The 27,986-nt window shown below is 31.3% G+C and overlaps 1 protein-coding gene and 1 long non-coding RNA gene across 7 annotated transcripts in view; one reads left to right on the plus strand and one right to left on the minus strand.

Annotated features, from left to right (window-relative positions):
• The first annotated feature begins 35 nt into the window (after positions 1 to 35).
• Positions 36 to 26,321, plus strand: LOC130450938 (uncharacterized). The gene is made up of 3 exons (XR_008910648.1): positions 36 to 88; positions 7,505 to 7,700; positions 26,109 to 26,321. It is a non-coding gene; the product is annotated as an uncharacterized LOC130450938 (long non-coding RNA).
• LOC130450937 (trithorax group protein osa) overlaps positions 10,059 to 27,986 on the minus strand; it is an 88,012-nt gene continuing 70,084 nt past the window's right edge. For 2 of the 6 annotated variants that reach the window (XM_056789682.1, XM_056789684.1), the window contains 7 exons: positions 24,093 to 24,281; positions 23,165 to 23,531; positions 18,758 to 19,039; positions 13,383 to 13,642; positions 13,175 to 13,322; positions 11,589 to 13,105; positions 10,059 to 10,962 (listed from right to left, as the gene is read on the minus strand). In XM_056789682.1, the coding sequence (XP_056645660.1) occupies positions 10,192 to 10,962; positions 11,589 to 13,105; positions 13,175 to 13,322; positions 13,383 to 13,642; positions 18,758 to 19,039; positions 23,165 to 23,531; positions 24,093 to 24,281 (3,534 nt within the window). In that variant the 3' untranslated portion in view covers positions 10,059 to 10,191. The remainder of the gene's footprint in view (positions 10,963 to 11,588; positions 13,106 to 13,174; positions 13,323 to 13,382; positions 13,643 to 18,757; positions 19,040 to 23,164; positions 23,532 to 24,092; positions 24,282 to 27,986) is intronic. The other 4 variants (XM_056789688.1, XM_056789687.1, XM_056789683.1 and 1 more) reach the window with 3 other exon arrangements.

Consider the following 27,986-nt stretch of genomic DNA (forward strand, 5'->3'; position numbering starts at 1 on the left):
TTATTTTTGGTTTAAACTAGAGTTTGAACCATAGTTGAATCTCCAGTTTTACTCTTAGTCATAAAATTGGCCCTAAATAGAGGAAAAGGTAAATTTCCTTTTTCCCCAAGCTTTGAAATGATATAACATTAACTTGACTAGAAAAAAATGTACAATTATAGATAATAATACTGAGCTCCTCAGGATTTAATGAATAGATACTCTTATTCTATTACTAAAATTAGATTTGATATGAATTCAAATCTGAACTGGTTAATCTCTTTTTCTCGTTCTAATTCCGCCTATAGTATCGCAAATTTTATTTACTGAATTAATCAGTTTCTATCATTTCACATTTAGTGCAATTCGTTCATTTGTAATTTTGTGTTTTTGATCATTACAGTCAACGTATCCTTATTTTTTTATCATCTGCTTTAACTAACTTGTTCTAACCATTTATGTCTATTATTTATCTTATTTCATTGTTTGTCATAATTATATAAAATGCTTTTATTTGACTATAAACTATATGTTTTCTCAATGCATAATATTTTATTCAGCTCTACATGTTTGTTCTTTACTATTGTGGGGTAGGAAAAATAAAATACCAAAGTGATCTCTTTTAGTATAGAGAATATTAAGAGCGCATTGGTGTTGATTTGTTGGTAATTTTTATTATAACAAAAAATGTGTTATTGAAAATGGATGTTATTAATTGTAATAGTTTCTATATCAAGTTTACAATAAGTAAAAATTACAAACTTAATAAAGGAACTAATTTAAGTAACCTTAGTGTAATCTATGAAAATCTTTTAGATTTAAAAAAAAATATTTCTACTATTCACCGCTTTTTCTACTGTTGTTCAGAGGAGAAAACAACTACTTTCCTGGCTAATGCCTCGACGAATATTGAATTACAACTCCTCGGAAAAGCGTGATGTCAATCGACCTTTTTGGCAAAATTAACATTCCCAATGGCTCACAATTGCAAGGAGAGGTTGTAACTACTGACTAGTTTCGACATTATTACGTCTCATCAGAGTAGTTTAACAACCCTCGTTCGGGCTTGAGACCCAAACTGAAGACAACGAATCTTATTGGCGACTACGCTAGATTTCTACCTGACCCGTGGTTCGCAGATGGACGTGAGGATGGCGCCACTTAGCGTTCACTAAGTCAGTAATAATATTTTGATGAAGACTTAATGAAAAGTTGGAACGTCAAATTTTATTTTCCAAAAATTATTAAAAAAAAAATAATTTTAAAACAGAAGAGACCCAAAATCAAGAACATTTAGATGTATTAATATATCAAAAGGTCAAAGAAATTGAAGAAATTTATATATATATATATATATATATATATATATATATATATATATATATATATATATATATATATGAAGAAAAAAACTAGGTTCACGGGCTGAACCGCGTTGGAATTTTGAAAATTGTCAACGTTTCGGCTCCTACTTTGAACCGATATCATGGTCTCAATTTGCCTACTCCACGCAACGATTCAACCCTCTTATGATTGATTCCGAGGCCTATTCCTTGCAATTTCACCAAGGAAATAAATAGCTGAAACCAAAAAATACGAAATGAAATAAAAATTAATATGTTTACCATCGAGAACAACGATTATTATTATTCTATTGTCCATGATTTGTCTTCATTCTCCATCCCCACTGCTGCAATATCCTACATTAATTGCTGTTCCCAGTGTGCTTTAGGTCGACCTATGGATAGCTTCCACTTTGTTGCCTTCTGTTCATCGTAATTTTTTTTTTACTAATTTAATAAACTTTTAGGAGATCCTTTGTTCCTTATTAACTGGTCTAGGGTTTCCTGAGGATGCTATCAAAATCTACAGGCATCACATGCACTTACATTTCGTGTTCACAAAAGTTTTCTCGTGTTTGCATCAAATACACTGCGACGATTGTTGCCTGTTGACAGTCTCCGAGTTTCTCATTAATATATCCCACTAGTCTATCTCTTAAAGAGTGTTTAGAATTTTTGAATTTTGTTCAGGAAGTGTTTGGGTCTATAAATGTCACAGAGCTTGGAGTCTTCCTTTTCAGGATTAGAATGATCAGATCCTTATTCCATTCTGTGAGCATATTGTTCTTCTTCCATATTTCCCTAAGAATGTCGTATATTTTTGTTATTAGACTCTAGAATTAAATCATATGTAATGTCATTTAGTCCTTTCCTGTCTTAGCCGGCCGCTTATTTCAAGGTATCTTTCATATATTCATCTTCAAACCACAGTTTTGTGGGACTTTTCCATTCCCCAGTATTATGTTTGCTACATTTATCACTGCTTTTCTTATATTTCTATATTTTTTGTCAATAGAGCTAAAGCCATCCCTTAGTTTGTATACGTAGCCTACGGATTTCATGAATCGTATCCAATTTCTTTATGTTTCACTTTTTTCCAGCTTTGCGTTCTCTCATTATTTTCATTTTCATCTATGCTAATACTAGGAAATGGTCTGACTCTTTCTAATGTAAGACTGTATTCTCTTTGGCTATATCTTTTAAAGCGTGTGAGGTCGTGGTCATTTTCCCGCACTGTGGTTTTAGCATTACACAAATAACAGAATATTTCGTTCTTCCACTCCTTGAATTGATGACCTTCCTAACCACAAGTACGGTATAGCTCACTTTCCATCAATTTCCACTGTACAGTCAGGAGTGTAATGTACTTCCAGCAGTGATAACACTGTGAAACATTTAGGCATATTCTTATAGTTCCTGCTTCGACAAGCTTCTTTGTCTCATTTGCCATTAACTTGTTTCCAAAATTTGGAAATTATTTCATACGAATCTTTCAACACTTCAAATTCCTTTTCAACTGAAATTTATGATACGTAATTATAAATTTTACTCAAATTATTTAGGTATTTTTTATTACTTACGGTTTTCTTGTTTCTATGTACGTGAACTATTTCTAAAAATTCTTTTTTCTGGTACTGGACTCTGTTTCCAAAATTTTTGAATGTGTTTTTTTACATTTCAAGGTTTGTTAGTTTTATTCTTATTCTATATCTTGTCGTATTGATAACTTAAATCTATTTTCTAAATATTGTAATGTGTGTCCTAGTAAACAGTGTCACAATCACTACAAGGTACTTGATAGATAGATATTACTTTTATTTTTGGGTGTTTTAGATTTTAGTTTAATGAAATATTTCGATATGTTTATTGTCCTCCATGACATACTAATCACATATTTATTAAAGTAATTTTGATGTTTTGTTTTTTAATTGATTAACCAAGCCGGTTTTGTATACCATTCTGTTTTCAAGTTATTAACACCCCACAACAAAATATAATGTCAAGTATCTTATTATGATTATGACGCTGTTTACATAGGTCAGACATCTCAGTATTCAGAGAATAAATCAAAACGTCATCAATACAATGAAAAAACTGCATCAACAAATCTTGAAGTATCCATATTATATATTCAATTATGAAAATCTTTGAAACGAAATTCATTAAAAGAAAATTTTCAGAAATGATTCACATACACAAAAACGGGAACATTGTCAATGATAAAGACTTCAATTTGAATAAAATTTCTAAATCAATTTTATTAATTACAAAATGCAAATATGAGTAATTCAATTGATGGCTGCTACTTATTCTTAAGATATGGTAAAGATAAAAAACATTCATTGGAGTAAAAGCGGATTTTTGTTTTGATATTCAGGTTATAGGTGATCTTTTCTTAGGTTCCGTGCATATTTAATGGATAATACTATAATAGACTTTGAAAGTAAGACCATGAACAATATCAGATTCTCCATGATTCCAAAAATATATTTTCATTGTTATAAGAAATACTGAAATACTAGGATAAGATTCTATATTTACTTTTCACTCATTTTAAAGTTTACAATGATTTCCTTTGCACAACAATAGTTACAATCTAGCAATTTATGAACAATTTTTTTCAAACATTTGATAAATACTGCTTGACCCTGGAGTATAGATAGAAAAAAAACACTTACCTTTCATATCTCTACTTCTTCAGTGCTTCATATTGGTTATGTCACAAAAGAGACCTGTAATTATTACTTGTTCAGATCAGGAATAAGGGTAGATGGTAAAGAAAGTGTCTAACTTTTTTGTCATTAGGAGGCAACCCTCATGCGATTACAACAAAATGTTCTTTAGTCGTTTGTAGTAAAGTTTTTGTAGATAGAAAAACTACACCCATACAAAGTTTAACTTGTTCATGAACTCTCAGAAGATAATATGGCCAGACGTTTGGAATTCTTTAAAATCTTCATCAAGCATTGTGATTAAAGTTTCTTAATAGTTTCGTATTTTAAGATGTGCCGTTTTATTAAAATGGTACAGTAATTCGACACAATTGTTGCTACTGAGCTGGGAAAAATCCCCACTGGATTCAGACAAAACACACCCATAGCCTCGAAAAAATTTTTGGGTAAGAATCGTAAGGGGAAGATTTATTGGTTCCTATTTAATTTGTGAGACTTCAACAGTTGAAGGATATTTGAACATCTTCGTATGTCTCTTGCATAACATTTCCAATCGCTGACATATGAACAAGGTATGGTAAATGTCATCAACTCTGAAACAGTATTTTCTTGTATTTGATTCAGTTTTTTTTTCTTTTCGTAAAGGGAGTCTCTAAAGCAGCCGTGCCCCGTCAAGGTTCATGAAAGAATCGGTATCGCCATACTGTCTGTTTACCCTATCCGAAGCAGATCGTTAAACAGAACGTTACCTCTCTAATTATTTTAAGAGACTCCTTTCCATTTTTCGTTCTTTCAGCTTGTTCAATATCAGTTGCCATGATGCGTTTTTTACATCGATAAATACCACTACACAGATCCTTTTATGTAGCGTGCTCAACTGACTCTCGCTCTGCTAATTGCATGACAACATTGATAGCGTCCACCGTCTGTACTTTTTCTCGAAAACCGTTGTGTGTGGGCGATAGACCTCCATAATTTTTCGGGTCTTGCTTAAGCCTCGCTAGGACTGAGTGTTCGTACAGCTTACCTTCCTTCTATAAATAAGAAACAAATGGGACGATAGAATGTTGGCTAAGCTAAAACAAACCATGCTTTTTTCTGCAAACACTCCCCTTTAAGCTAAGCTATTATATAATATAATCACGTAGTCCCGATTGATCACCTTGTCAACCTTGGATAGACTGAAAACAGTTTGGCCACTACACTTTTTATTGATACCTGTGTATGAGGGGGGTAATAGTTAATTTTTCGAATAATTCTATAGCCATCTTCCTAAATGTCCTGATTTAAGTCCTTTCAGACTTAAGATCTACTTTTTGCGGTTTTAATCGCTTCTATGAGTTTTATTGTTGTTGTTTCATATTCCTCCAGCAAAGCATGACTCCATTTTGGATCGCCCTTTTTGATTCCTCTTGTCTATTATAGCCTCTTGTTTTTTACGTATTCTTTGCTTATATGTGATATTTTTCTTGTCCACCAATATGCTGGTTTTGTACAATATATAAGAACCGACACTGAGCAGATGCATGATATACACTACCTTTTACAAGTTACAAAAAAGTCGAGACTTTAACACGAATTTATCCAACAAATTTGTAATTCAGTTCTTCTAGGAATTAAAAAGTAATATTTTTTTAATTGAGTGGAGATTTCTCATTTAGCGATGGTGTTATTGGTGTTCAGTTTTTGATGGAAACTGTAGAAGCATGGAAGAGTATCTGAGGACGTTTCCTAATCGCGTAATACCTCACAGAGAAAAATAAATTTTGTAATGTTGAAAGACAGGCTCGACAATTTTAGTTTCATAGTGTACACGTCCTGTTCAAATGAGTGTGTGAGATGAAGAACTTATTTTGGATACTATACCTACATCATGAATATTAAAATAGATATTACATCAAAAAATATTTCTAAAAATCTCATACAAAGAAATAATGATAAATGATAGAAAATATCCAACTAATCTAATTAAATTGAAATTTTTTTATATAATTCAATGTAACTATGAAGAATTTAATTAAATATTGCTACTTATTTTGAGAAATAAAAAATCATTCAATGTGGTTGAGAAAAGATTTTTATTTTGATATTCAAGTTGTATGTGATCTATTAACTGATATAATAATGAAAATTGTCAATGTCAACGTACATTTTGATAAATATCGCAAAATATCGAAATATCAAGATTTTAAAATAACAAGATAAGATTGGTTTTGGTTGCTATTCAACCGATTTTTCGAAATTGAAATCCATCTCATTAACAGTTATGTTAGATCAAATTGTTACAAATGATGTTTAATTGTGATAAGTTGTCTTTACGAATATCGTTGAGTTTTATTAGAATTTGTTTTTGCAAAACTGAAAGATATGCATAGATTACACTAACGTTATTAAAAACAGTTTCATTATTAACAAAATGACCATTTTGAGCAATTATGTTGTTTCTAAGAACAAGCGTTTTTTGTAGTAATTTCTAGCAGATTCATTATATATAGAATGACCTTAATAATTTATAATTTGCTGTCACACCTCTTAAGACTGGCCAATGAATTTTGAATCACAATTTAAAAATAGTAAAAACAGAATGAATATTAAGAACTTTACTGTATGTATTTGTCGAATGGGAAATAATTAATTGAGATTTCTGGTGATTTTTCATATGATATTAATGCTTATCAAAATTTTTAAACTCATAGAATTCAATATTCAAATTGACATTGAAAGAGTTATTGATTTTGGTTACTCTTAATATTATATATATATATATATATATATATATATATATATATATATATATATATTATATATATATATGTATATATATAGTCTTTGCAAACTAAAAAATTAAACACCATGTGTTTCTTCTAATATATTTCCAGCCTCCCAATACTTATGTATTCATCGTCTGGGACTGAGATGATCAAGTACAATATACAAATGTGTATAAATTATAACAATATTAAAAATTAATTAGTTTAAAATAGTGGCATGTTGCTCAATGTTATTATCATTTAACAAAAACATTGAATTTGTAAGTTTCAAAAATCAATATTCAATTTGAATATATAAATCAATTACTTCTAAACTATCGGGAATATTTAAAAAACACAATATTAAGATAGTGTACAGTCAAATCCTTGATATACAATCATATATATAACAGGGGGTGGTTGGAATGTTCTTCTTCGCATCCACCCGCGGATTTATCCGGGAGTGGATGCTTAGAGGGACGGGATTTCTCACGCGCAAGTGTGTGTGTGTGTGTGTTTTCAGAAGTTGTGATGCCCAAACTACCTAATGCAACACTTATCAATATCGTGTAAAATATTCTCGTTTTGTTCTGACTTCCAATAACAGTGTTTTATTGATATTAGTCAAATTAAATTGAAAAAATTCTATATTCAATATCTTGATAATATATATTAAGCTATTGTAGCTTAGCTTAGCTGGTGAAGCGGTTATATGGAAAAATACAAAAAAATTTGCAATATCGTTTTTATAAATTTGCAGTAAACATAAAGATTTTTAAATACATAAGAATGAAATCAATGTATTACAAGGATACCAAAAACGAGATGATGATTTCGAGCTCTGTGTCTCTAACCACGTCTCCAAAACACATGACGAAACTGGGACCCTCGCTAAAATAAAATCGACCGTTCGCCGAGTTAACAACCTGTGAATCTAGCCTGAAAACACAACGCGTGTAAGTATTTGTTTATTAACTACCTTGATAAAACAAAGATGATTATAGCACGATCTGTATGTTGTTCAATTTTGAAAAGAAAAATGTATTAGGATTGGATCTATGGGCACAAATACAATTTTGTAGATACAATTTCATAATTGTACAAATGACAATTCAGACTGTTGGAAAAACGCTTGTTTGCTTGTTTTTATCGTCGAGACAACCTTACGTATTGAAGCAAAAGATTAATTGTTTTTCAAGAAAGACATAATGTGAGAACAGCACTGGAGTGAGATTATGTTAATGAAAAAAGACTAATTTGATAAAAAGTTGTGGTTACTTTATCTGACAAATAATTATCAACAAATGTGTAGAGTTGAAGATGGAAAAATTCAAATCCATTGAAAAATTATTTATTATTGAAAAAATAAGGTCATCTGTAGCTACATTAACTGAGTTTTCGTTTTTATATATGATTTTTACTCGAGTAAAAAGTATTAGATTTACACTAGCTAGAGTTTTATGTATCAAAAATTTATATCAAAAAAATTTTTACATCGATATGGTTTTCACCGAAAACTGAAAAAATCATGGTTTCAGCTTTGACCAACATTAATAAAATACCTAGTATATATAAAAAAATAGTATTAAACGAATTAAATTATAGAACATTATGTGCCCCTTTGTCAATATTATATTCATTTATCCCAAAACAGATTTATTGATATAGATGTATCAAGTATGTTCACTAAAATAACCTAGATTCACTTTGATGAGGTGATTTTTGGTGTTACTATTTCGATATTAAAGTGGTCATTTCAGGTAAACAGCATGATGCTATAGCAAGATCATCGTTTCAATATGAAAGAATCAAAACATACAAGAGAGAGAACTTTAGAGGGAAACAGAGGTCAGGATATTGATTTTATGATTTATTACAAACAAATCAGTAGTACCTACCTTATATTTTCAAATTGCAAACAATTCAACAAACAAAACACAATCTTTCTCCAATTTTCTTATAACTTCACACATTAAAATGATAAAAAACCAGATTAAATAAAAAAAAATCTTGAGAGGAACAAAACTGAATATAATTTATCTAACTTCATGATTAATCAATTTTGTATACAAGGATATTCTATGCAGCATGTTTCTACTAAATGAACAATCAGATGTTGCAAATAGAATTTCAAAATAACATAAGAGCTCTATGCTTGGATAAGGATTTTCCAAAAAATATTCAACACTAGATTTCTGCACTTCAAGAATTTAATTTAAGGAGTTTTTGTGTTTAAAATTTGCTATATTCGGATAAACTCCACTACCAGGTTTCAGTTTTAAAGTGCTAGAAAATCTTTGAATACTACTGTATTATTCAATTACATATGTATTGTTGGTTCGACATGAAATTTGATTTATGTTCTTAATTCAAATTATAAGCAGGAGAGTAAATTCCCTTTAGTTTTCATGTTGTAAAAAAATTATTGTTGTTGAAATCTCCACACTCCAATTTGTGCCGAAAAATTTGGAATTGCTTCGAAAATCGTTGCTGGGATTTATTGTGATAAATTAATTAAAAAAGTTTTAATGTATTTAGCATTTACTTATTTTACAATATGCAATCATACATAAAATGAATTATACCTACAGCCAGAAAAATATCACCACATATTTTAAACTACATTTGAGTTCTAGACCAAGACTGCCATTGTTTTCAATGATAACAGTCTTTTCTTGTTCTTTTTTAACAGAGTTCAATTCAATGTAACAGCTAAAATGGGATGTATAAAACATTTCTAAATATACATAGAAAATTAAAACTTGTATAAGTATAAAAACACCATTTTCGGTACTTCCTTTGTACATTTATTTATTTAAATTCATTATCAGACATGTATAAAGCATTCGCACAGTAATACCAAACATGAATGAAGAGAAGGGTGTGTGCAGGAAACAAAATCAAGATGACGACACCACCTGCACTGCATATATAATCACACCAGATCAGGTTATTCCAGAACAATTCGACTCTACTGTTTATTTTGTAGGTAGGTTTATATCAAATTAATAAATAAGTAACATGGATGTATGTTAAACATTTTCCAGAAAGACAAAATCTCGCTTAATTTACAAAATGGTACAATTATTGGATTACAATTACACTATGTGAATTAACTAGTATTATCGACAGAGGTCCTGATATCCGAATCTAGTCTATTGGTGTCAAATTTCACACAACACTCTTACTCAAATGTTCACTCACGCGCACTCACACTGTCAATTCTATTTTGTGGTAGAAGTCCGCCGAGGAAAATCACACTATACACGGGTCGGTAAATGGTTTATATATATATATATATATATATATATATATATATATATATATATATATATATATATATATATATAAATATATATATATAGGTCTATTCTGTACACCTTCAAGGCCGCATAGACAACAAAACAATTCAATAGTTCAGTATCTACAGATGTAGAGTAGATCGGATTAGCTACGAGATATCTGGAACAGAACTTTCGAGAGTAACAAAGCTACTTGTTGATCTAGTATCTGACTCATAACTAGAGCAAGCAGTCTTGATTCCTGTTGCACCAGTAAAGTCTTATTTTCGGGATGTCTAGCTAAAAATACTAATGTCGCGGCTGCTCTTCTTAACATATCCAAACTTGTTCCCATAGAATCAGGATTTTCTCTTAGAGCACTAATCCCATGCGTATTAGCTACATTCATAGCACTCTGTTCTGCTTGCTCGATAAAAGCCACTAATAGTGAAACACAAGGTGTTTGTGAAGCAACTACTCGAGCCATACTGCTGTCTGCTGCGGCCAAGTAATGCAACAGATTTATTGAAAATTCTCTCAATACCTGATCTTCAGACTTGCACAGATGCTTTGTGAGTACAGCGCAGAGCTTCTCTAATCTGGAAAATGGAGGTGTTGCTATTACCAAATCTACGTTACTATTTGTGACACATAACTTGCAAAGAGCTTCTAAAGCTAGCCTCTGCGGAGAAAGCAATGATGAATGAGATACAGAAGCGAAAGGATCTTGACCAGCCGCTGAAGGGCATATTGCCCAATGAAGAAGTCCATCTAACAGAGGCCTAGCCACTTCTTCTTCAAATATTGATACATCTATTTGTCCAGCTATATTCGATATTGATACAAGGATATTTTCTCTAATCTGTATTAGGAAGTCCCACCACCATTCACTCTCACCCTGTAAACTGCTACATGAATCTGCAAAGTCTGCATCTTCCTAAAAATGAAAACACCTTGTTAGTAGATAATTATGGAAAAATAAGCAATACAAGTTACATTAATGAGCCTGATACTAAAAATAATTACGAGTTAAAAAGTTAAACATGTTCTTTTTAATGTGTTCTTTAAGCTTATATACTTTATATACTCCATGGCATTCATCAACCTTAATTTTTTAGTAATATGATAGCCTTAATCTAGAATGAAAAACATTTGAAAGAAGTTTTAATAACATGTAATAAGAAAAAACTTATGTATTTGGTGGCCACATAGCTAAATATACTCCTGAATATATCTAGACATCAACAAAAGAAGGAGGTTTATATTTGCTTGTGGCATCTTGTTTCATGAAAATTTAACTTTATGGATCAATTGAGGGGATCGTTTTAGCATTTTATTAGGTACAAGGATATTAATTTCAATAAAAGAACTATAAACTCAAGTATTAATACTGTAAATATGAATATCAAAGTACACAGTTAACTTCAAACTCAATATTATTATATGATTTATTATTTGAGAAATAATTTGAAAATTGTATGCAACTATTTTATTTGATTAAAAAATTGACAGTTTAAAGAAAAATATTTTAATTTTATAGATAGCAGTGATGAGGCTTCTTACCTCCCTATCGTAATTTCTAGTTTTTTGCGTCCTGGGTGGATGTTCATGATGAAGTAAAAGTAATTTGCCAATAAGTGCTAAAAATGTTCGACTTCTTGCGAACTCAATCTCGTTTCCAGGGATGAATGTGAGATTTCTAAGAATGTTGGATAGACAAACACAACGTTTCCCAATATTGTCCTGACTCTCAGTAATGAGCATCAAACTAGCTTCATCTCTGGCATAAGCTTCATCTTCATACTCAGAAATTCGCCTTCGTTTTAAGGTACCGGACGGATCCCGCACCACAAGGTCCTTCAAATCACCACACTCTCCGTTTACACTAATATTCAGATCTATACTTGGACTTTCCTCACAGTTCGTTTTTTCACTCACTACATCAGTCTTTATTTTGTCTGTGAGCATGTTGTTTGCTTCTGATTCTTTTTTAATTCGAGATAACACATCACTTAATGTTTTTGTCCTACGCCTTTTGTCACAAATCTTGACAGGTGGTGGAATTTTATCTGATCGCGCCTCATCGGGAGTAGGGCTTTTCATTTTCCTTTCCAAAAGTTCCTCCTTTTCTCCGCATTTAACTTTATTATCATTTTCCAATCGCATATGAAATGGAATATGACCGAATTCTGCCTGGAAAGGAGGTAAGATGTGATCTGCACTGGTATACCATGGATCAGTAGGAATATCCGCTAATGTATTTGCTCGATTGGGATCTCCTTTGGTATCCCAATCTCGTACATGATCCTGAACAAATATATCTTCAGCTCTATCAACTAATTTCACTGGATGTCCTTTGCGGGTTATAAAAGAGTAATTGGTACTTTCATGCAAAATTACTGTCTTTAAATTAGGATCTATTGGTTTTGACACTCCTCCGAGATCAACTTCGGTTTCCAAGTCTTCTTCTTCACGCGGATATGGTCCATCAAACATGTCTGAAAGACTACGCTTGAAATGTTCCATCAACAAATCAAGTAATCCAGGCCATTGATTCAAACCAAAATAACCTACAGTGGAATCGTCGAATAAAAGTACATTAAGAATATCAAGAGCATAGGTACTCTCTGAAAGTAGTCCAGATCGTAGACACATTATTATACGCCAAGCATCAATTTGACCAACATCACTTTTGCATAATCTTTTTCTACGATATGAAACTGGAACGGTAGCTTCTACACTGTCAGGTGGAAAAATGATCTCTCGCTTAGGCACCTGACTATGACTGTAAGTATTACTGGCTGTAGGTTGTGCTTGACTACCTTTGGCACCACCAGGTGGTATTATATTTGGAAATGGTTTACCTGGCCTATGAACAGGCCTCATATTCGCGTTTTGTCCTGTGGGCTGTGCCATTCCTGGCCACGGTGGTTGACCTGGTTGTGGTTGCTGATAAGTTTGATTACTAGGCCAAGGACCTGCTGGTCTTCCACTCTGATTCCATTGTTGCGGAGCAACTTGTGGTGCACCTGGCGATCCACTATACTGAGGTCTATATTGGTTATTATTTGGCCAACCACCTAAAATAACGAAAGATTATCATCACATGATCAATCATAATTATAAAATGACCAAAAAATTCTTCTTACCATACATTGGAGCTCGAGGTTGGTTGTATGGGTATGGCTGATCTTTGGCAAAATCAGGGTGTCTTCTTTGTACTTGCGGACCAGGAGGTGGCATATTCTTATTTGCATTCGTTCCCGCCGTATATCCACTTCCGCTTCCTGATCCCTGCTAAAAAAACGAGGAAATGAAAATCCACATTGACATGAATATAGATGATGATGCACTTACTGGTACTTGATCTGGACGATAGTATTCAGGATGCTGAGGATAATTTCCTGGACCTGGTTGAGATGTAGGAGGTCCAGTATTACTGGGAGCTTGTCCATAAGCAGGTCTTGGACTATACCCAGAACCAGGAGTAGTATTGTATCTGTAAGGATCTTGTGCCGCAGAAGATGGAGGTCCCTGTGCATTGTTGGGTGTTGAAGGAGGTGCTGAAGAATCACCAGAATAAGGAGGATAGACTGGTCTAACAGCTGGTGGATAGCCTTTCAGAGAAAATAATAAGTTATAAGTATTATAATTTACAGAGAAAGGTATTTACTATATTATGAGGATATGAGCTTATATTTACCACATGTAAAATGTGGCATGTGGCAAAATACCATTAAAATTGATATCATATGGACTAAATGTTAGACATCCATTCTTGAACAACACTTCGAAATTACCAAACATTTGCTTCAGAAAAAGAAAGAGAGTAAGCTCACTATAAGAACTACCATTTATCCAGCTCTTACCCATCTTGTCCAATAAGATTTTTGCAACATCTTTCAATACAATTAACAATTTCAAAATTTTCTGATAAAAATTTTAAAAATAAAAAAAATCAGCAAAGATATGAAAAAAAGTACAGTAAGACAATTTTTGGATATGAAATAATTGAGGCCGCAAAGATTCCAAGTGAAGTTCTTTTTTGAAAATGTAAAATAGCTTTTTAAATAAAAATTTAACTGCCGAATGTGAGACGCTACAAATTTTATGTGAATCTAAGTTTCAAAAGCTAGAAAGTTTTGAATATGAGTTTTAACAACTTGCAATGAAACGGAAATATTGTGTAAGTAGTATAGTTTAATATAAAATATGTGATGTGGTAGTAGTGAAAATGAATTGAAATATTTTGGTAATATATCTATCTAAATTGTTTTTAAGAATGTTAGAATGATGAAAACCTTAAAAAATAAGATAAAACATGAGCCTTCACCAAAATAAATATTGAAAATTAACCTGCAAATGACACATTTTTGTAAGTGTTATATGAATGTGAATCTATAAGAGTCATTCCTTTGGTCACTTGTTCACTCATCTTCTCAGTTCCACTCTTTGTTCAAGATTCTCATAAAAATACTATTTTTTACACAAAATGAAATTTCCAGTGCTATCAGTATATTTATATTTTATTATCATTTTTATCAATTGTTGAAAAATTGATAAAAGTAAATCTAACATATCACATTTAGTATAGAATCAACTATATGTTACGATCGCAAAATTCAAGTTTAGAAGTGTTTATAATATAATTGAAAAATCTAAAAACATCCAAATACTAGAACTCCGATAATATTATCGACATTATCAAATAAAAAGTACCAGCGATAAAGGGGAGTTGAAATATACCATTTTTGACTTCTTCATTAAATTACATTTTTACTTTAAAGTACTTGTAGACAATGACACAATCTCTGAGCTCTGAGAAAATATGTTTGAAGTTAGGATATTGGTAGGGATTATTTTGGAATGAATGAACACATTTTAAATTAAATAGATCAATAATCCATAAAATTTATCAAAGGAAATATAAACTAGAAGGAAGATTAACTTTGCAATGAAAAAGTTACTTTATTATAGAAAAAATATATTAATGCATCTAAAGGTTCTTGATTTTAGGTCTCTTCTGTTTTAAAATTTCTTTCTCTTAAAAACTATAAAAAAAACTAATTATGAAACAGAAGAGACCTAAAATCCAGAACATTTAGATGCATTATTATATCAAAAGGTCTAAGGCTTAAAACAGACAGAGCGTTTTGTGTCGAGTCGGCTGCCGCCTCGGCGGCTCCGTTACGACACTTCTGTTACATAAAACAGACGGTGCATCATCGACGGTCGTACCCTATCGAGTACCGTGCGACGAAAGCGTTTTTACGACTCTAGTCGGCACATCAGTACGTGTTCGTGTATGTGGTGAAACAGACGACGAGCGTTTTTGTTGCGTTTTTTAATTTTTGAGAGTCTCAGGGTTGCCAGATTACAAAAACAATGGAAAATTTGGACATTGACCGATTTATTAATGAAGTTCATACAAAACCTGCGATTTGGGATATGCGTTCAGATGAGTATTCCAACAAAATAATAAAAGAACGTTGTTGGGAAGAGGTAACGAAAACTTTTGTTGGCGAGAATGCTACCCAGGAGGAAAAAAGAAATATAGGTAATTATATGAATTCAAATTTTATTTATTATTAATAAAAAAAATCAGAAACAATCAGCATTCTCCATTTATTAGCCATAAAACCAAATGTGCATTCAACATATCTTCGGGCCCTTGACAATCTATAGTTAAAAATTCTTTTTTCAAAAGATAAATTTGATCTGCCGTAGGGTCTAAGCAAATTTTCAGAGGGAGGAAAGGCTTCATCGCCTACGATTACAAATAGATAATCTATCAAATCTCTCTCGATGGGCGTTCCTGCGGGTATGTTCAGTGTACCATGTCAGTGTTTTAAGCCTAAGAAATAAGAAATTAAAGAAAAAATATATTCTATTTATATTATATTATATTTCTATAATTCTTCTAAATCTACCGAGTCCAGCGACTGTCCACCATTTTCAAACCATAAAAAAATCTTTTGCAAATTGCTCAAACAGAAATTAATCAAAGAAAGCCAGATCAAATGAATATGTCGTATGAGGCAAAAAAACATAACACAGTTGTGTTAATTTTTCTGCGACAATAGCAGACAAATGTTTAGGAACATTGTCGTGATGGAACTCAACTCTCAACTCAACACTCGAGATTTTATGAATATTGAAGCTAATCCATGTATTAATTTTTGACAGAAGGTGCAAAAACATGGCGGAAGCTAACAGTATAATCACTGTAGCACAGCGAAAACTCACCGTCACAACGACGTCGTAGATGGAAAGATTTCAAGAATTATAAAACAGTAGCTAATGAACAAGTTCAAGGCCATGTAACATTACTCCAACTTAAATACGCACACACAACAAACTAATTTTCTATGAATGAATATATTAATCAATATCCATATCTGTTTAAATATCTAACAACGATTTAACTAGTTTATATGTAATCGTTTCAATTTGGTACATTTATTATCTTTGAATTATTATTTAATCAATGTTTGTAAACAAATTCTTATATAATCTAGGTAGTACTGATCATTGTTATTATCTTGAGTTTCAGCTGTTTTAATATTCATCAAAACTAACTACACAAAATGGAATAACTAGTCAATTATCCACTATATTGCACATTACAGAACATGAGAACCTTGTATGGTTGATACAAAGGTTTTATTCTAGTTAAAAAAATGAATTCACGTTATTCTTATGGCATTCAAAACTAAGAGGAGTATATTATAAAAATTTTTAAATATTTAAAATTATCAACAGTTATCAACAGTGTTGTTAAATTTGACTGAAGAACTGAAAATTTACAAGATTAAGAGCATGATGACGATGTAACGTTTAGATTTTTTCAAATTATAACCCACAGATACCTAATATAACCACTTTACCAGAAGCTTAGTAGCCATAACTCAAATTTTGTTGAATATATATTATTATATATATTGAGTATATACATTTACCGAAACTTATTTTAAAATACCAATGTTATCTCCTTCAAAGTAGATTTCTTTACAGCTTTATACTGGAGGAGTTGGTAGTAGCGCTGGATGTCTTCGACTTATACCGCTTTTAACTGGTTGGTTAGTGTTTCAAACTAGGACTATTGTTATTGGTAGTCCGTCCAACAACTTATACATTGTTATCAGTGCACTAATGTTTTTTAATGAAATCAACTTAACCTATTTTTCAATGTGGATTAAAGATAAGGATAATTTGATTAATCCTCTGAAAGTGTTATTGAAATATCACTTAAATCTATATAGAGGAAAAATATTCTTTTCAACCTGAAAATGAAGAACTGTAAGAAAAATAAAGGAAAAACATTTTGAAATCATTCCTGGCATCTAGAATGCCACGACAGAGCAGACGGAAGCCATTCCATGAGGAGTCTTCCAGAAATGGATTCAACATTAAATAATTCACCGTATATTTTAATAACACCTCTTCTATCTGGTACAAACTGTACAAAATTCTTAAATTAAACTGAGACTCTAGATACTGCGAAGAGTTATAAGAAACATTGACAATCTGAAAATCATTAAAATTATACGTTTTGTAGACTGAGAACTGTTAAAGAACTGATCATATTTCTGTTTGAAAGATATAATTATGGAAACAAAACCAAAAAGACACATGTCTCAAATAAACTACTTCTTTAACGGTTTCAAAAAACCAAAAAATTGGGAGGCAAATGACGTGATACTTGAATCTGCACGATATTGGCCCAATTCACATATCAGCATTTATCATAGAATGTCACAATTCAATGACCAATTTTTGGAGCAGTAGACCATATAAATCAAACAGAGCAATTGATATTTAAACCACATAAGAGGACTTACTATATTATAAATACAATAAAAGCTATTAGAAAACGTATATCTAACAAAAGCTAATCAAATAGAATAGAGAATTATGAAGAACTTTGAAGATTGAACAAAAAACAGAAATTTTATTGCAGATCAATAAAATTTTATAAGAGAACAAGGGCATATTAAATATAAAACGTAATGTACTTGACCATGTTACAGAGAAAAAGGGGGACATATGTGAAATAAGAACATACTTTATATTTTTCCTTCTGGAGCAAAAGTTTTGTAATGTAATCCCCTTTTTATAACTCATTATTAGGTAGAGATTCAATTTTGTTGTCGAAAGTAATAAATGAGGGGCACCAGAAAAGTCATACTTATTATGTATGTATATGTATGTATGTATGTATATATATATATATATATATATATATATATATATATATATATATATATATAATAATAATTCTAGAGAATATGGTCTTGAATAATGTTAGTAGTATATTACTTATGTTGCCTCCAAGTGCTAATGAATTTAACGTAGACGTCGCCACTCCTTTCTGTCATGTACAATAATGTTCCATGGCCAATAATTATAAAAAGTAAGAGAATGAAAAAGCAATTTTTCAATCCTTAGCTTTTTAGCTTTTCCCTATATCCAAGTATACAATTGAACATCTCCAGAACACCGCACTATCCGGATCCTTTATAAGTTCTCCTAATTACAACTCAAAATTCAGCATCAACAAATTTCACTATTTTTTAACTCAATTTCAGACGGTCCAATCAATCACAAATTCGCAAAAATCTGGACCAAGATTTTATCACTGATTTTTGAAAAATATTACGTCGCTGGGTAGACTTTTGTAGTGTCCCTCGAAAATAAGTAGCTTTTTTCGAAAATGAAATTTGTTAACGTACCTGAACCTGAGGGATAGGGAGAATACTGGTCTGGCGGTGCACTTGAACCGGATCCAGGTCCAGGATATTGGTATCCAGGTTGTCCGGAGTAATTTTGACCAGGCGGTCGAGAAGGTGTCCCAGTGGGATACGAAGGGTGTGGTCCACCTGTAAATGGACCACCTCTTGGAGGCGGACTTGGAGAAACGTCATCAAAAGGATTGGAAACGCTTACGTTGTCTGCAGCACCGCTCGAAGGGCTGGGCCCTCCAGGTGTGGCACTATTCAGATGGTTCACACCTCCTGGACGTGAACAAAAATACGTTGTTACTTGATGAATACGTTTAATACATAACAGCATAAAACGAATTGATCTGAAGTGAATTAAAATCCATCACGTATGAGTAGATTGGTGTTTTTTAATTTAAATCGAATTGTTATTCAAAATTTAATAGGTAACAAGTTGATATAAGAAAAATGAACAAATCAGGTACAAGTGATATCTATTTATAAAAAAGAGAACAAAAATTTTACTTGTCTTTAATTTAATTTACTATAATCGAGCTAATACAGTTGCTAATATTTATTTCGACCATAATTTTTCCTTATTGCTATTCGTTTAAAAAAATATGAATTGGTTGTATATAACACTTGAGATATGGACAATCACTAGTCATCTGAATACAATTCTTCCTATTTCTCTGTTTAGGGATGGAGTTAGGCGAACGAATTATGTTAATTTAAATATATTTCAAAAAAACAACAAATGTTACCTAACTATTTATTAACATTCAACGTTCAACCTGAAAATGTTGTTACTACCCCCAACCCCTTTTTATGACATTTATCCTAACTTTTTAAATGAAAAGTATGGGCTTGTGATGTATCATTTGAAAGGTTATTTATTCTTTATTGTGTTTCGATTATTACAAAAATTAACATTGTAATAAAATTCACTACAATATAATGAGAAATTAAAATGTGATAACTGTCAATAATGATAAAAACATAAAAATATTAATGTCAATGGAGTAGACATTGAAAATGCTCACCGTGATCGCTTCGGCAAAATCCTATTTATTTATCCTATACATTTAATTAAACAAATGAATTTTGGAAAAAATACGATTTCGTTTCTTTTAATTCAATTGTTGCAATATACTTTGAAACTAACATTTTTGAGTTGATAATGAAAAGATGAAAAAACCTTTCATATGATATATCACAAGCCCGTTTAAAATATTAGGGTATTAGTTAAAGATAGTCATAAATAACATTTTAAAGTTATAGATCAATTTCTGATTCAAATTTCACGTGTTTCGGAATGTTTTATAGATATTTAAAGTAACCGATAAAAGTAAATGCTTTTGGTTTTTCTACAATAAAAAACAGAGAAAGACCTAAAATTTGAAATAAACTGAATATTTTCTATAGTAGACGAAAGAATGGAGTGACAATTGTTTATTCCCTGATTAGACACAAATGAATAGGAAGAAATAGAAAAGATACAGCTTGCTTGAGAGGAGATTTATCTGAAACATTGAAACATACTCAATGACAAAAACAATTATAGAATAATATACCGAAGATCAAAAGAAAATAAGGACGTGGAAGAAGTATGTAGAGATAATCATTTGAGGATAACATTGCTTTTTTTCGAGGTAATCTACTGTGTCGTTCACCATCTCAATCGTCTCTTCTTCTCCCTTATATTATTTGCAGTTGTCCGCAGTGCAGTTGTCACTCCTCATTTCTGGAGTCTTGTGCCAACAATAAAATATTCACTGATCAGTCCAGTGGTCTTCTGAATTGAGTGTTTCGCAAATCTTATTATCTCTTTTGTTTTCTCTTCATTGATCATTGGCCAAATCGCTCTGGATATCGTGCAATCGCTTTTTTCACACACACAAAAGTTAAAGTGAACAAAAAATTGAATGTTATGTCTTAAAAATGGGTCTAGGGTGTTACATATGGAAAATAACGCTACTATTAGAGAATGGTGTTAATTGGAATGGAATATATTTTATATTTATATATGGTACGTTTCTATTATTTCGGAAGCAGCTTACACCATTCCTATAAATTTTTTAAATTAACTTGTTTAATAAGGTTTATTATAGGGAAATCATATATAAATCATAAAGTAGATGCTATGATGCCTGTTTAAAAAATATTGAATATTGCGTGTGTTTTAATATAAAGTTTTTAGTGACCTCATCAGTATTAATGAACTTTTTCACCAATTCAGTAGATCTGAATTATTGAATTCTAGCACATCATCATATTGTTATCAGATAAACAATTCATTGTCACTTTTAGTAAACACCAACAAAGATATTTGTTATTTTTTTCAATTTCACATTTGGCGAATATAATGTAACTTGTTTGGAACATCACAGAATTTGAAAAACAAAAAATTAATAATGGATTTATTTGAAATAACAAGGAGAATTATTTATATTATATTTTTGAAAATGTATATAAAACCATTAGATTCAATAAATTACAAGACCCTTACGTGTAAAAATTTTTAGAAATTCTACAAGACAATTCTGAAATAATTGTGGCGTCCACGTCTTGAGCGAGTATTTGCTTGCTATTGTCTAACTACTTTTTAAATATGAGCGAACCCTATCAACGCTTAGTATATTTACAAAACACATTAGAATTTTCTCTTGCTTTTTCCGCTGCTTAATTTATTTTAAATTAACTTTGTTCTTTATTTCTTCCAAAAACCCACGCGTTTGCTTAGTAGTAATGATATATCAGTGTTCTGTGTAAAGTGTTTTACTCCTTGTATTAAAAAGAAAGTGGATATCTCATGGTGTTCTAGATTAACTATTGGTAGAATTGAATAATTTTTAAAAGAGAAATTAAAAAGCCTGAGAAGAATCTTGGAAAACGAATACAATTATGGTAAAATATTTTTTGAGAAATGGTATTAAACAAAATTCATATATATTTGATCACACTACTATACAAAGTTAATATAACGCTAGAAACTGACATGCCTAGTATGAATCAAACAAATTTTTAAAAATCAGAATCAGGTGGTGAGGAAGACCATACAGTTTCGCAAGACAAGATAAAAGGATCTACTCAAGAGTTTATGAGACGTAGGCTTTCAGACTCTATAGTTCCTCCTGGGAAAAGTTTTGAATTTGTATTTGAAGAATTGTTTTGGAAACATTTGGAACAAAATTGATCAACTTTCGATTGTAATCACGACAATATACCCTAACACAATCGCCTTCTTTAAAAGTTGCCAAAAAGTACCCAGAAAAAAATATCCAATTGACATGGTGAAAGAAGTATCCAGTTCGACTTCTTCTTTCTGAGAACAAGATTTTCCTAGAGACAAACCAACAATATCACTGCCAGTTAACCTCAAATGAACTTGTTTGGGCAAATATAAAAAAATCATTGACAAGGCTAAATAGATTCTTTCATCTTGCTAATTTTCGAAACGTTCTTTTAGAAGCTATTGACAATGTAAATGCACAGAAATCGGACATCCTGTACATCAGAAAAATTTTAAGAATTTCTTTACATCGACTGTTGTTTCTCTCATTATAGACTATAATGAATCGTATTTTTCCATATTAGCTAATGTTTTAATTGTATCTGTCTTAGTTTGCATGAATTTGTAAAATTTCTAGTTATTCATTATAAATTATTCATCTATTTTATGATCATTATTATGTAGAGAAGGAAAAACGCTATAAGAGTTGTATGTATATGAGAAAGTCTGTAGTTTAAACAAGCTACAGTTCTTTTAAATTACTCCATCAGTGATAAATGCTCACTATAAACTAGTAGCAGCTCTCTATTTTTAGTCGTTTGAAGTGTTTATATCATTCCAATTTAGTCCCATACCAGGCTGACCTGTGGCACTCGAAGGGTTTTTTCAATGAAACTACACTTCGGAGTTTTGATAAATTTCAAAATTTTTTGGAAACTATCTAGCAGGCATCCTTCTACCCAAGTGATATTAAATGTTTGAAAAGGTCAACCAAACCGTTAAAGTATCAAAGGAGTTGGTAGAAGGGAAATATGTTTAAAATGCATATCCGAATAGTAGCTTATGGCGGGCTATACCACTCTTTCAGTCATTCATCAAAATTATAAATAGACCTACAAGAATACTATAATGTTGCTTCATTTCAAAGATGTATTACTAATATTTATAAGCTACCAACATTATTGACTTTTTTATTTTGAAAAAGTCTAAATGTAGTCTTTCCGTAAGTTATTCCGGAATTTCGTTTCTAAATGGAGGATTGAGTTAATTTGAATGTCAATAACAGAACCATTTCCATTCGGAATAGTTTTTATTATGGGATTGTGGCATTCAAATTAATATTTGTTAAAACAGATTTATATATTATAAAAATTCAAAATCTCACATTTCGTTAACTACGGACTTACCTCCATGTGGAGAGGGGGCAGACTGCGAGGAAGGCCGCTGTGGAGGGTAGTCTGGGTTGTTAGAAGATGGATAGCCACCGTAGGTCGGATAGCCATCCATAGATGTACCACTTGATCCAGGTGGAAAGGAATCTTGGGAATTAGAAGAACCAGGAGATGGTACTGAAGTAGCTTTCGCGCTCTTTTTCTTCGATGTTGCTTCAACTTGGTTTATAATAGGCTGAGGATCAATACCACCTCTATCAAATTGACATTCGTACGCTAGCAAATTTTTAGTGTAGTGCTTCCTTAGCGTATAAGCAGCTGATGATGAAGCACCAATCCCTAACATCCCAGCAATATCCTTCCACGTTTTATTTTTAGTCACCTGTAAGAGTGCTAGTTAAAAAATACTCCAAGCTTGGTTATTCAATTGATGGTATTGCTTTGTTATATATTCTAATTTCGCGTCTTCCACAATTGCAATACACAGACATCAATTATTTAACGTTTATAATATGAATTCAATTTTTCACTAACATTAATAATATAAGATATAATAGCAAATAATTTCGAACTGAATGTATGTTAAGCAGGACCGTGAAATTTAATTATGTAGAAAGAAAAAAATTCATAACTAGTTATTCAAAGAGATTAAATAACAAACTATAATAGAATCCTGTGTACTTGAATATAAACACCACGAAATTTTCTATTGAATGAACTCACATAATTAACCAACAATTGAAAAACCATTAATTCCTTAACACACATAAATCTCTCCATATCAAATTTTGATTTGCAGTTAACATACTTGAAACATTATTACAATATTTCAGTTTATAAAAAAAATGAAAGTGTGAAAATGATAATTTTAAAAGTATAATTGAATATGTTTTCAAAATATATTTGAAATGGAGTCGATTCACACATAAACCATGGTACAAACCTCCATAAAGCCCCCACGATCCTTTACAAACATATACAAGCGGAATAAATCAAGGGGATTCTTGGAAATAGTTGGACATGTGGTGATAGGTGTTCTCCTATCATCCATGAACGCTAGCAACTTGTCTAACCAAGCTTTCCTTTCTGGATTTTCATCCATTTCGTACAGCTTACTTAGGCTATCGGTTTTCTGGAAACATACAATGATCACAAAACAAAGAACGCACATATGCAATTAGTTCGACCACATCTGAATGTATAAACCATGTTTCCATTTAAGTATTTTACATTTATTTATTAAAAATTTCATTACATACAAACTGTTTCTTTTAATAGTGGGATGATTTTGAAACAGCATTTGATAGAGCTCCGTGATAGTTCCAATAATTAAGATAATTTACGTAGCATTATACAGATTGATACTAAAAAGTATCTTAAGGTTTAGGGTTTGTAGACAGAAAAGAATGTTAGGACATTTTTTATAACAGCATCAGTTGGTGTTACTAGAGCTCTGAAATAGAAGAAATCGACTCAGTGGTACCAAGAATGGCTAGTCTGAAATCAAAAATAAAAAACCAAGATGGTTAGATGGTTGAGTGATGGCGAAAAGGAAACGAGGTAAACGTAGTAGCTGTCAATTTTTTGTTGATCAGTAGATATATCGGACTCTTAAAGCTCACTTTTACTTTTCATCGGGAGCCATAAGAATGTACATATGATTTCTCATATAGAATTAAGTTGTAAAACGTAAAGAAACTTACAGCGTCCTCCTCAAACTTTGGTGGCTCTTTGAAATAATATGGAGATGGCATTGTATGATATATCCTAGGAGAATATTGATTGCCTGATAATGATCATATTTAGACACATTAGAGAATATGTAAGAAATCAAGGAACTTTAACTCATTATTGATGTTAGTGAGCCAAAATAATAATTATTCTCACTCGATGGGTGTATGCCAACGTTTGATTCGTCCAATGTAATGTTGTGACTTGTGAAACGATGCATATCTCTAAAGACAGAAATAAACCATTATACATTTGAGTTTTTAGTAGTTTTAAACGTTTTTCACTGACTACTATCTATTCAACTGCTTTCAAGTACTTTGTTGTATTTTGGATAATCTCTCAAATTACGGTGTTCTGAACTTTTAGGGTAATTTGTGCCTATGCGACCGCTTTTACTTATCTATTAAACGTTGTTACTTAATCAATTATTGACATTATTTTTAATCAATTGTTTTCAAACGAACAAAAGCTGCTTCACTAAAATAATTTAGTCAAACGTCAGATTGTCAGAAAATGTTTGCATATGCCGTTATTGATCTTTGGTTGGATAAAAATGTTGGGAGAGTGTGACGTACGTCATTTGATAGTGAAACTTGGGAATCATGTTTAATGTATTAAATATATAAACTTGCAAATAGATTTTTGAAGAAAAATTCCGTTTATAGATTAATACAGGTGCGCCACTGATGAGATTGGTTTATACGTTAAGTAAATAGCACGTGAAACATATACCATAAATACATCCAAATATGGTCAGAAAATTCTGTATAAAAGTGTGAATAACTATCGGCAATAATATTGAGTAATTTTGGTGGTTCCATTTCGTGCAATTTCAATTAATACATAACCAAAAGACCCCCATCATCAGGTTTCAAGCAAATGAATGATGTTCTTAAATATTCAAATTAACATGTATTAAAGCAAATCGTCAAAAAGAAAGCGAAATTCATGAATTGAAAAATAAGTTACATAAATATTAGTTACTGGTAGTTAAATGAGGATGAGTATTAGTGACAATGATGCATATTTTAATGATACCGTGTTTAACAACAAACAAGATTAATAAGTATTTTTTATTATTGAAATAACCAAAAAAATATTTGAAGGTTATGAGTTACTGTTTAAATGAGAATATTTATTAGTTTTTCTGATGTATCCACGGCATTAAATATAGACTTTCTGAAGTTATTAGATCTTTTCAAGTTACAACAAATATGTTTACTTCCAGGAAATGCCAAAATTACTTGAGCTGCATCGATTCTATCTATAGAGAACGGAATGCTGGCAAGCTGAAACATCCATAACAAATTTTGTTTTGCTCGAGTAATATAGCTTAATAATAAATAAAACTAAGTCTACATAAAGTTAATAATTTTTAGTTTGAATATAATTCTTACAAAGCTACTAGATGTTTTTACATCAACATTATACCTCTTCTAACTCCGACATATAACGGGACGAAATAATGTTAGAACAGAAAACAATTGAAAAAAAGTACCTATTTTTGTTTGAGTATATATTACAAACAATGTTATAGAACTTCATGTAGTTACTGGATATTTTATTTACTTAGTAACTTATAATATTTTGTTATTAAAAACGTATTGTTTCTATGTATATGTCCCAATAATTTGTTATTTCTCTATATTTCTAAGTTATAGTCGCTCCAAATTACCAAGTCATAGAGCATAAAGACTTTTTGTGCAACGAGATTGAATGATTCTTAATGCTTTTCCGAAAATTTATGTAAAACGTCGTCAAATGTGCCATCAACTTCGAGAATATACATTATCATTGCCCAACCAGTAAATTTGAAAAAAAAAGTTGGAACTTGTGATTTGATTTTACGTTCGATATATTGTCATAAAATTTTGCAACTTTAAATGTAAGTATGTCATTTAAAATCTCATGGAATGGAATCTCATCATATTTTTTTTCTTTCTTTCACTACAGTGGTTAATTGGAAATTAGAAAAAAAAATCGACGGGTGAATTAACGTATGTTGAAAATGTCCTCAGCAGTCTACTTTCGAACGATGCTATGGTAGAACCTGATAGAATTTCGAATAGATTTAATCAATTTATTATTTGATTTCACTCTAGGGACCTTGGTGACCATTCAATTGTACTCAGTCTTTTAATCCAGTCTCATAAAATAATTTTCTTTGAGATATTGTCTAAAAATAATACCATATTGTCTGAAAATAATACCACCGGAGGAGGGCCGTCTTGTTAAAACCATAGTGTCTCACTGGAAATATATGAACAAACTTCGTTGAGAAACATAACTGGTACTAATTCATATCTTTAAACGTCTACGTAGGGTTCAGTTGTAAAATTTTTCTCAAAGGAATATCGACTTGATATTCTGTTGTTGATGATACTTAATAATACCTTTTATTTCTGGTGAGGTCGCATATAAACTTCAAATATGCAATATCGAATTTCGTGACACCAGAAAGGATAATTGTGCCTGTTATCTACTCAATTCAATTAAAAAGTAGCCCTATCCAGAAAAAATATATTCCGTGGAAACCCATGCATTTCGTCATTTCGTCTCAGTAGTTTCTACTTCACTAATAGTGTACGTCTACCATAGTCATCTTATAAAAGTTCTTGGACAATATATTCCTCCAAATCGTTTATCTAGACGCAGTATAATTTTGGTCTATAAAACTGTTGATAAATGTGAATATTGCAGCAGAGAAAAGGCGATGTACAATTTTTACCTTACATAATCGTCAAATTTTTGGAGGATGTTACTAGCAGTACCCTAGTGATATTCCTTTTTCTTCTTCTTATCAATTTCTTGTGATTAGAATAATTTTGTTTCAGTTTTTCCTGATAACAAATTTCAACGAAGGCTGATGTTATGTTGCCTTATTAGTTTCCAACATGGTGACCAATTTGCTGTTATGGCAGCAGAGCCCACCGATACTATGGTGGAGTTAATTAATTAACCCGTTGATAGTCTATTTGTAATTTTTCCTAATTTCTCAACCACCACAAAACTGAATTTAAAGAAAGGTACGGTGAGATTCTACTTTTCATGGGCTTTTCAACGACTTTAGATATAACATATTTTTTGTATTTGAAAAAAAGGTTAG

The sequence above is a fragment of the Diorhabda sublineata genome, chromosome X (genome assembly GCF_026230105.1).
Source record: "Diorhabda sublineata isolate icDioSubl1.1 chromosome X, icDioSubl1.1, whole genome shotgun sequence".
Classification (NCBI taxonomy): Eukaryota; Metazoa; Arthropoda; class Insecta; order Coleoptera; family Chrysomelidae; genus Diorhabda; species Diorhabda sublineata.